At 29.8% G+C, this 12,200-nt stretch overlaps 1 protein-coding gene across 1 annotated transcript in view; it reads left to right on the plus strand.

Annotated features, from left to right (window-relative positions):
* The window catches only part of LOC107449318 (neural cell adhesion molecule 2), a 156,036-nt gene that overhangs the window by 45,425 nt on the left and 98,411 nt on the right, over positions 1-12,200 (plus strand). Inside the window, exon 2 of the mRNA XM_071185035.2 lies at positions 5,864-6,202. Coding sequence (XP_071041136.1) covers positions 5,864-6,202 — 339 coding nt within the window. The remainder of the gene's footprint in view (positions 1-5,863; positions 6,203-12,200) is intronic.

Consider the following 12,200-nt stretch of genomic DNA (forward strand, 5'->3'; position numbering starts at 1 on the left):
TAATCTAAAAGTTTTCTGCTTTAGTTAAGTTTAGTTAAGTTATAAGTTTTCTGCTTAAAAAAAATCGATACATTAAACACTAGTTTATTCGTACGGAAATTAGTCAAAACATAATAAATAGGATCATAAGATGAATAAATTTTATGCCTTGAGGGTGTATTCATTAATATGAATTTCTATTAAGAACTAAACAATAAAGTAAGGAAACAATATACTTTTAATCACTTACAACACTGTTTACATTTAAAATGTATTACAATATATTGTTTTCGCATTAAACACTGTTTCTCAGAAAACTAGTAACACATCATAGTTTTTTTCTTCCTTTTTTTGTTATGCAAAACAAAATTAAAACGTTTATATAAAAAGTATTTTTATGTATTGTTTGCAATGATATATGATGCACACGATGTATACTGATTAATTTTTTTTCCCTTTTGTTTAGGAAAAATGGTAAACATATAACGAAAGTGAGAAGTTATGTTATGGATGGGTGGCCTAATGTAAACAATAACAAGCGTCCTTATACCGGAAGAAATTTAGAAAATTTCCGGTGTATCCCTCCGCTTATGTTATGACTACGAGGCGATGTGTGAACAAGCCTAATATTCTATGCAGTTTTGTTACTGTAATTTGGGTTCAAATCTAAACATAATTGTACCATTCATAAGAGCTTTCAGAAATGTATTGATTCTCAGAGGTCGTAAGGCCAAAAAAAATTTTGGAAAGTTAATATCTCATTGTGAATAATTCTTAAGGTTTGCCATGTTTTGTATTTTATCCCTTATTTGGCTACATTTAATAAAATGTCGCCAAAATATCCTTAAAAATATCTTTTTAAGTTAGCCTAATTAGAAAATATTCTAATGATTATAATATTAATATGATAATGCTGAAGTTTAAAGGCCGAAAGAAAGAACTCGGTACATGTGAAATACAGCAAAAGATATGATGTAATAATATGATGGCGCGTTTTTTCAATCTGCGGCGTAAAATTATATCGGAAGCAGTAACCCGGAAGACTGGAAAGAGCAATTTAACCACTAGCGCCACCACTCTTAGCTTTGCACGATCAGCCATCCATAACAAGAGTTAAAAAAATATCTTAACAATAACAAAGATTAAAATTAAAAGACAGATAACAATAGGGTAAATAATGTGGAAAAATACAATCAATAAATTCAGCCGGCGAAGTTCTTTTTCGAAACAAAATTATTTTACTCTTTAGAAATTCTTATTGTCCACAATCATAATGCTGAGAGTTGTATTTATGGAAATAGCGAAACTTTGGCAGATGATTTTTTTTCACAACCACCGTAAAAATCTCCTTTGTTTTTATGTTGCACAATTACATTCTCATAAACTTTAACATATTATTGTTTATTTAATTGTTTTTTTTAAAAAGTAGACGCATTTGTAGTGAATTTGTGCACTGTCCCCAAACAGTGAGGGAGCGTCTCATTGTTGCTGTCTCGTCCTTGAAAAATATACATTATAACTGACTATCTTTTGGAAGTATTTCTGAGTCATCTCTGTTGATTCTATCCTTCTGTAGTTTCATTAAAACGCCTCTCTCTCCCATCTAAACTATTGAACCATTCTCTGCCGATCTCACGCCAGCGTGAAATTTGTCGATAGAATAGGGAAGACAATCATGCGCCTGCGCGTGGGATGGAGAATCGTCTCAGTAGCCAGCCACGTGTTTTTGCGGGAAAAGTTGCTCCTCATTACTTTTTTCCCCATTTCTTATAACGTGCTTGGTTTATCTCATTGGTATTGGCATAGAATAAATTTTGAAGTAAGTTGTAACGGTAGATGGTTCCTAATTTATAGCATATTTAGTTATTGAAAAAAATCTTACATTATGAATTATAGCGATGATTGTTCTGAGAAAATCTTAAACAACTCACAATAATTCACTTAGATTTATTACTTGTTAGTGATATAGTATCATAAGAAAATAATGCATGTTGTCATTTATTTCGATTCTGTTATTTTCCACTTTATATGCTAACGCGTAATCATTATGGAGAAAGCTTTACCTGTAATGCATACCACGCGAAGGCGGGTAGTCCAAATTTTCTATCAGAAAAGATTGGTTAGTAATCAGTTTGTGATATAATATTTTTTACTCTTTTTTTTTAAATCATATTTGATGAAACAAGTAAATGGCATTTGGGGAAAACCAGGCAAGAAAATAACTATGAACACTTCTTCACATGCATCAGCAACAAATGTGTTAATCATCAATGAAATTAAAATATAGCACTAAAGTACCATGTGACATACGTAAATAAACGGAGAAATGATGAAAAATGAAACTGTTTGTTTGTTTATGGTTCGTTTTTAAAATTTCATTTCTGCCTAGTTCATAGTTCAATTTGTTACAGCTTGTCGTCGTCAACACAGGAAGAAAAATTTCATCATTTGGGACCATGAAAATCTTTTTGTGTACTACTACATTAATTTTTCAGTCCTAAAGCATTAATATTAAATTTGATTACAAAGCCGGAAAAACAAATATTTGACATGTATAGTGATTTTACTGTTAAAAACTTCTTTGCGAACATTATATTTCTAAAAACAACTTATGTGTCATTTGTATTTGACTATTTAAAAATGAATTACTTTAAAAAATTCTGAAATAAGAGATAATTTTCAAAATACATCATCAGGGAAGCGTTATAATTAAATTTTAATTTTTTTTTTACAAAAGTACAAGATAAAAGTACATTTCGCAGCAAAAAAAAAATTGTTTTTAGTAACACAAAAAAGCTATTCAAATAATAATCCTTTTACATGTTTTTTTTTTCAAAAAAATATTGTTCCGTAACTATTTTGGCTAAAACTTAAATTCCAGACATAATTAAGAGCACTTTGTTTTCAAATAACAAGTTCATGACGCATTATAATTAAAGCAAAGCTCAGCATATTTTCGTTTTAAATTTGTCTATATTTACTATATATCAGGTACTGCAGATTTTCAGTAACTTTTTTTATTCTATATGCATTATTTTTCATTGCTTTTTACCTATTTACTGTCACGTGAATGATAAATATTTCAAAACATAAATACAATTGATATTTTTGAATCATTATGAAAAGCTAATTCGAAAAAAAAAGAAATCGTATAAGTTGAGCGATATGATTCATGTAGTGTCTAGTTTAATTACGAAAGCCAGAATTCAATTCTCCAAAATTAAAATAAATAGATTAAATCTTTGATACAAGTATAATTAAAGAAGATCAACTCAGTTAAGTAACTCAGATACATTGCATCCTTTCCAAGTTAAAAATAATAATTTTACCTTCCAATTAATAACAGTTTTAAAACATACAGTCACTTTCCGTTACTTGCAGTGTTAATTTAATGTAAACAAAAAGTATAATTTATTTTCAAATTTCCAATAGGACATTTATTTTTATGAAAGATTCTCTCCGAATATAAACTCTTTTCATCCGAAATTGTGTTCATTTTTTTTTCAGAACCCTTTTCTGAAGTCGCGTTCTTTTCTAATTACTATCAGAAAAAAAAATAAACCTAGTCACTTCAGAAATTCCCTCTGAAATATTATTTCAATTAAAAAGGGATTTAGGAATTTTTATTTTGTACACAATGCGTTAGAATATATAATGCCATGAAATGCTATGTCATTCTTAGAGTTTCAAGCCGAATTTAATTAATGTAACGTTACTTCCCTTCCATAACATGATTTATGAATTTTAATTATGTTCTTAAAATAAATATTTTGTTACAATTCTGCGTTGATTGTTAACCTGTTTCTTTAAACAAACTTTTTGTTTTAACATAAAATAATTTGTAATGCATTTTAATTTTATGACTTTAGCATTTTGTTCGATGAATTTATTTTTTTCTCTCCCTAATTTTTAAGAGCATTAAACAATGGCGAGTATTCTTATTAAATTCAAATAATTTAAATTATATTCAAATATTTGCACTTATAAAGTGGAGATATATTTAATACAGTGTAATAATTCATAAGGGAAGATTTCAAATTTGTCAAAAAACTATATTTAATATAAATTTTATTTCATAAAGTGTATTTTTAATAATAATAAATTGAAGGACTACCTATATTCCGATTTATATCGAGAATAACAAATTTATTTAGTTTTTTCGCTATTTTGTTTTTAAGAAAAAGGCTATCTTTGCCTACATTAGACCCACTGTTCGATGCCATTGTGGAAAAGCTTTGCTTCTAGTTTAAACAAATTTTATAACTTGTTAAAGTGTCTTTTATTACAACTCAGAGAGTTATAACTAAAGCTGAAATGAAAATTCTCAATAAATAAAATAAATAAATCTCAAAAATTTCAATGTAAGCCTTATTGAAGAACAAATATTTATTTATTTTAATTCAAATACGTATTTGTAAAACAGCAATAGATCAATTCATTTGAACTGAAAAAGACTTTTTGAGAAGAAATCAATACATTTGAAAGTCATTATTCGATTTGATTAATATGAAAGTACAGAACTTCTTTCAAATTGAATCAGTTTTAATAACCATTGTTTTGACTTGATGATGAAATGGTGCTAGTGGACAGAAGTGCAAGGCCTTGTTTTTCCCTGGATCAATGAAAACGGAAAATAGAAAATGGTAACATTGGCTGATATTCTGTTTTAGTTTAATGTATGGCGAATATTGTTCTTTAATTCATTGATATGGAATTTTATTATTTTAACAAACTTGGTGAAGCAACTTCTTTAAACTTTCTGAAAACATTTCAAAGAGTAAATTAACGTAAGGGTTTCGTACTTGATACTAAAACTACTAATTGTAAAGACTTATTATTCTACAAAATCCTTCTAATTTAGAAAATAAAACAATACATCAAAAGCAATAGTAGTTTTTAAAAAAATTCGCCGATTTTAGAGAAATGTATAATTATTTAAAATTATTTTCGATTATTTCAACAAAAAAACAGCATTTCAACTGCTGTTATTGGCGTCAACATGCGTTTGACGCCAATACCTCTACAGAGTATTATTTTTCCGCCAAAGAGACTTAGTAGGTTTTTTTAATTTTTAATTTTTTTACATTTTTATTTATTTAATTTTTGCACTCGGTCAGTTTATTTTTTTGAATATCTGACTGGATCGATTTTTGAACTTCTTAAAGTTAGTCAATATCCTACTAGTTTCGACAACATTTTACTAAATTTCTGGACTTGGTATTGTCCGGTAAGAGTTCTTTGCTTTTGTTGTCTTTTGTCATATATTTAATAATTTAATATCTCACCTTAATTTCTCTTACTGTAACTATTTCTGTATCATATTCATTGTGAAAAGCCCCGAAAGCTCTCTATAATTTAATAACTCTTATTAATATCAGTAGAAATTTCCCAATGTATGTAGTTATATGATTAACTTCTACAAAGCTGTGAAGAACTGTTGCTATAGCTTATAGAAAAATTAATCGAAGGCTATAACACACCGCAATTTCATGGGAAAAATTTTCCATATAAAGAAACACCATAGGATATTCCAATGTTGATTTACCTATGGTAAACTTTTATCGTATACTTTTCCCGTATACGTATTGCAAAAACTTACCTTACGCGTATGGTAAAAACTTGCTATACGCAAATAGTAAACACTTGCCATATGCTCATAAAAAATTTTACTATAGGCAAAACCGCATAAGAATATCCTGTGGTAATTTTTATTGCAAACCTATGGCAAATTTTTCTAAGCGTTGTATTGGCTTTTTTTAGACCAAACCGTCCTTTTTAATAAGCACAGAAACATGTTTATGAATGTGTAACAATAAAAAAAACTAATAAAAAATAAATCCCAAATAAGCGGCTGACATTTATTTATTTATTTTTTGAATTTCAGAAATTCCTGTCCCAGTCCAGGCAGTAGCAGGTGGACGATTGTCTCTTCCATGTGATATTACATCTCCCATAATGGATGATGAAGTTTACTTAGTGCTTTGGTACAAAGACGATGTTGCCACACCAATTTACAGTTTAGATGCCAGGAGAGGGCATCTGGGTCAAGCAAGACATGCGACCAACGAAGCACTTTCGTCCAGAGCTTTCTTCAGTTCAGTGCCTCAACCAGCTGTATTAGAAATAGATAGGGTGTCATTAGAGGATGAGGGCATTTATCGATGCAGAGTCGATTTTAGAAAAGCACGAACGCAACATTCAGCACTCATTGTTTCAGTAGCAGGTAATGAACAATATTAAATAATTACTTCGATATGTGGGTGCTAAATTCTTGAAAATATCGTTTTATATTAAAACCAATGCCAAATAAGATTGTTAAGTTCTGTTTAGCAGGACTTAGTTTTAAAAGGCTGCAGTAGACTTTCTTTCATTACAATGATGGAACAGACAATATTAAATGTCTACCATACTAAGTGAAAGCTAACATCATTTAAAAATCTGACTCACAATAAAACCGATCCTAAATAAGCGTTCTTTTAAAAAGATTTGGCTGCATACATTACAATTGCAATAAATTTTTAGTTGTTATTATATCTTTATCATTACCTAATGACAATGTAATAACTAAATGAAATAATAAAATTACATGTTAAATAATAGAGATGTAATGCAAAATGAGGTAATAATTAGTAATATAAAACTAAGTATTTACTATAATTGGTGAATATTTATATTGGGGGAAACTTTGCTGACAACAAAGCAAAGGTAAACTAATCTAGCTAAGCTCTGTACAAAAAATGACTAACTTTTATCCGCAATCTAGAATTAGATGAATAATAGTGTTATTAACAATATTGGATCAGTATTCACGAATTTTGGCTCAATAAGGATTCAAAGAGCCGTTATTTTCCCGATATTAGCCCTAGATAGAATTGTCCTATTTACCGGATATTTTACCCCCACTTTACAACTAATATCCGCCCTATATAGAATTATCAGATTTACCCGATATTTTATTTTCATTAATCAGCCAATATAGGCCATATATTGGCCCCATAAAGGGCGAGATTACCCCTATATAGGACCAATATTAAAAAATTCTAGACAACCCTATATTGATTCCTCGGTGCATGTTCATATAGAACACATATTGAGAGAATTTTGAGCTCAACTGAGGCCAAGGTGAAATAATTATCAATCCAAAGCTAAATACCTTAGACAAATGTTCGCATAGCGTGAAAATTTTCGGGACGCGGTTTATTTTCTAATTAATGTTTTTCTTCTTTTGTTATTAAGCATTATTTTATGCTTTTCAGAATATCATTGAGTTACTTTACAGTTTTATTGCTCGTTATCTCCCACTCTTCACTTAATCTCATTCGTCTGTTTGTGTATAGTACGTATTTGTCTCAAATAAACAAAACAAATTGAATAAAATTTATTCTAATGATCATATTTTCGCATAACAAATCTTAATTACTGAAACTCAATCTTAATGGTCCAAGGAAGTGATCTCAGATAAATGCGCAAATTAAATAGCGGGAAAGATATTTTAAGATAAGAAATCAAAATTCAAATTGTACTTTTCTCTGAATAAACGTATCTTTTTTTCGGCAGATTTGGATTTCTGACCCCAAAAATATAAGGGGAGGGGTTATCTGCAATCGGAAGAAATATGATCATAAGAGCTGCCCAAAGTTTGAACCCTGCCTTAATATTAATTTGACATTTTGCTAGTATATTTTTTAAAATAATTGATGAATTGAAATCTGTCGAATAGCTCTTGAACAATAAAATTTTAAATTTAAGGTTTTTATTTAAAATTCGATTTCTCAGAAATTTCACAGAATTATATCTTTTCATTGCTTTGTTTTCCGGCATATTAATTTTTTTGTATTTTTTTTTTCTTTCTTTTTTTTTAATTAATTTTTTCAATAATTTATTTTTCTACTTCTTTTCTATAATCTTTACTATTTTCCAAGTTTTCTCTATATTTTTAACTGATTTTATGAGTTCTATATACTTACAGTTTATATATATATATATATATATATATATATATATATATATATATATATATATATATATATATATATATAGTTCACAATGAAGATAAAACAAAGGAAAATTATAGACAATCAACTGTTTATATCTTTTATTTTCCGTTTTTTTTTTTAAAATTTCATCCTTTTTTCTTTTTAATCTTTTTATCAGCCCACACGATTATATCCGCAAAAAAGAGTGCTTTCTGATACTGTATCAATATACCCAAAGCAAAATATATTAATACAATAGTGTGAGGAGCACTCAAAAAAATGTTTTGCAAAAATAACAACAAATAAAATAGTACACAATAAGTAAAAATAACACGTAAAAACAGAAAATAAAATAAAATAAAATGAAAAAACAGTATGAAACAAAATCTCTAAAGCCAGTAGCGAAATCAGATGATTTACATGAACGGGAAATTTTTCAAGAATGATTTAAAAATGCTTTCGCAGAAAGATTGCCAGATTACAAAATATGAAGACAAAAGCGCAAATTGAGTGTAACTAGAGGAATTCAAAGTGCCGTTCTTACAGCATTGAAGTCATTTGTTATGCTCTGCATTGATTTGTTAGTTACTAAGGATGGGCCTGAAATGGATGTGCGCAAGGTAACATACTGGATAATTTAAAAAGTAGACCATAAATAATTTTAGAAAATAAATAAATATTTATTTAAGAAAAAATGTAAAATAGAAAAGAGAAACATAAATAGCCGGTTTTGCAAATAATTTTGGCCACGGATTTGCCCGAAATGGATTAGCACATGGACAAATTAATAGAGAAATTTTTAGTAAATAATTTTGCCCACGGATTTGCCCGAAATGGATTTTCACATGGAAAAATTATAAAAATTAACAAAGAAAAATTATTGTAGTAGATAATTTTAGCCACGGATTTGCCCGAAATGGATTTGCACATGGAAAAATTATACAAATTAACAAAGAAATTGTTTAGTAAACAATTTTGGCAACGGATTTACTCAAAATGGATTTGCACATGGGAAAATTACGTAAATTAACAAAGAAAATGGTTAGTAAATATATCCACAAAAATATACGATTAATTCAATGATTTTATATAAAATTTTATTACTTTATTTGGGTAATCATTGTTTTTTATCAAATTTAGAAAAAGTTTATCGATTTGTTTTTTGATTAAATAAATATTACTACATATTCTTTTAATTTTGTTCATTTCATTAAAAGTGGTATTTAAATAGATGCTCCTAGAAATCTTAGAATTCCAAGTAATTAGTTTATTAATAATAAAATTAAAATCATTTCTTTTATCGTATAAATCAACAAAGCAGATATTTGCAACTTTTATAATACCCAAATTAATATTATCATCATGATTACGAAACAAGATTAATTCCTCCCATTAATATATATATATATATATATATATATATATATATATATATATATATATATATATATATATATATATATATATATATATATATATATATATATATATATGTATAGTAAATAAATAAATACAAGAAAACACGAAGAAAGTTAAGAAAAATAACAAGTTTCATTTATTGCGCTTAAGCTGCAAGTAAACAGAACCCATTAGATAAGTTCCAAATGATGAATAAAACAAAGAAAAATTATAGACATATGAAAAAAAGGGGGGGGGGAATAATAAGTAAAAAATAACAAACGACAGTTTTTTAAAAAAAAAAAAAAGATGAAGTTTTATTTAAAAAACCGGAAAAAAGACGAAAAAAGAAAGATATAATCTTTTCATCAGCCCACACGATTATATCCCTAAAACAGAGTACTTTCTGATATTGTATCAATAAAGCCAAAGCAAAATATAATAATACAATAGTGTGAGGAGCACTCAAAAAAATTTTTTATAAAAATTACAACAAATAAAATAGAACACAAAAAGTAAAAATAACATGTAAAAACAGAAAATAAAATAAAAGAAAAAGAAAAAGCAGTATAAAATGCGAGTTAGGCGAGTAGCGAAATCAGATCAACTTACATGGACGGAAATTTTTCAAGAATGATTTAAAAATGCTTTCGCAGAAAGATTGCGAGATTACAAAATATGAAAACAAAAGCGCAAGTTGAGTGTTACAAGAGGGTTTTAAAGTGTCGTTCTTACTGCACTGCTGAAGTGATTTGTTATTCTGTGCATTGGTTTGTTAGTTACCAAGGATGGGCCCGAAATGGATGTGCCCAAGGTAATATTATACTGAATAATTTTAAAAATTAACCATAAATAGTTTTAGAAAATATATATATATATATATATAAAATATATAATTTTTTATAAATTACATTTTGTGTTTTATTATGAATTTTCTTGAATGTGAGTTGCGAATTCGAATGTACGTACACTTACCAGCATCTTTCAAAAAGGATTCAAAATATTTTTCTAACAAGTTTGACAAATTAAAAATTAAAAAAATAAAAGCGTAAATCGAGGATAATGGTATCATTTTATGGTGCGTTCGTACTAAAGTACAGAAGCTCTTTTGATTTGATAGTTACCTTGGATATTCGCGAAACTGGATGTGTGCAAGGTGATAATACACTGCTGGACAATTGCTAAGGACGGATAATACTATCATCCGTAGCAACCACAAAATGAAAGGAAGCAAAATGTGGAAAATTAGAATAAGTGCGGGATATAGTAAGAAGAGGTATGCGTATGCAAATTTTTTTTCCACGTCTGTTCATCACGTGATAGCACTGATAAGAGCTTTAAAGGTTTAGACGCGTGTGGAGAGTTGTTGTTTCGAGTCAAAGTTTTACAGGAAAGATTTAGTTGACGAACTTGAAATTTTCGGCATGTCTTCCCGATATCACTTGAATGATTTTAAGCGTGGCCGAATTATTGGAAAGATCGAAGAAGGGCGAAAAATAGCAGCTGTTGCCAGGGAGTTCGACATCTCTCACAGCGTTGTTTCACGGCTGTGGAAATCATTTAAAACTACTGGAATGTGTAGTAGGCGGCATGAGGGAGGTCGTGTTAGAAGTAGGACGCCTGCAGAAGACAGGTACATCGTCCTATCAGCAAAAAGGAACAGGCGCACCACAGCTCAGCAGGCGGCAAATCAGTTTCTTGCTGCCACAGGAAAGCAGATCTCCCGAAAAACTGCTGCCAGACGTTTGAGGGGAGGAGGACTATACGCCCGCAGACCTGTTGTGTGTGTCCCATTGACCAGACGGCACCGTACTGCCCGTTTGCAATAGTGTCGTTAACATCACAATTGGACTGAACAGGACTGGGCATGCGTACTATTCTCAGATGAGAGTAGGTTCAGTCTGTCATCGGATTGTAGACGCCAATTGATCTGGCGAGATAGTGGTACTGGTTATCGTCCAGAAATATCCAGGAAAGGGACCAATATCCGACATGCAGTGTCATGGTGTGGGCCGGCATCATGATCAACGGCCACAAGCGCCTACATGTGGTTGCGAATGGGACTACTACCGGCCAACGATACATTGATTAAGTTCTACTTCCTCATGTTCGTCTTTTCCGTGGTGCTGTCGGTGATAAATTTGTTTTTATAGATGACAACGCAACATGTCATCGAACACTCGCTGTTCAGGATTGTCTAGACAGCGAGGGTATTCAACGCCCTCGTATGGCCATCCCGTTCTCCAGATCTAAACCCCTTTGTAAATGTTTGGGATGCTTTGGAGAGGCAACTTGCTGGTCGAAACTATCCTCCGACAAACAAGAACACCCTCATACGTGCACTGACAGAGGAATGGGATAAATTGCCTCAACAGCTGCTAGATAATATTGTGCAAAGTGTGATACGACGTGTAGAATGTTGCATCACACTCCACTGTGGACATATCCCGTACTGACACCTTTCTTCAAGTTGCCTGCTGACATTTAGATCCATTGTTCCATTTTTCCGTACGCAGGCATCAAATGAAATTTTTTTTTCTTTCAGATGTTTCATAGCTTTTGTACTTTCCAGAACAATGAACATTCTTTATTCTAATGTCTGAACAGTGTGGCAACTATATTTTATCCTACGAGGCCTCATGTCCCGCTTAATGTTATGCTACATTGCAATTTGTGATCCGTCCTTAGCAATTGTCCAGCAGTGTATTATACTGGATTATTCAAAGTTGATAATACGGTTGAATTTTAATTATAAAATTTTAATATTAATGATTTTAAAGAAATAATTAACAATTATTGAAAAAAAAATTTAAATTCGTCATTAAATATTAGAGGATTTTTATCCAC

This window comes from Parasteatoda tepidariorum, chromosome 3, assembly GCF_982258835.1.
Source record: "Parasteatoda tepidariorum strain Cologne lab strain chromosome 3, Ptep-v5.0, whole genome shotgun sequence".
NCBI lineage: Eukaryota > Metazoa > Arthropoda > Arachnida > Araneae > Theridiidae > Parasteatoda > Parasteatoda tepidariorum.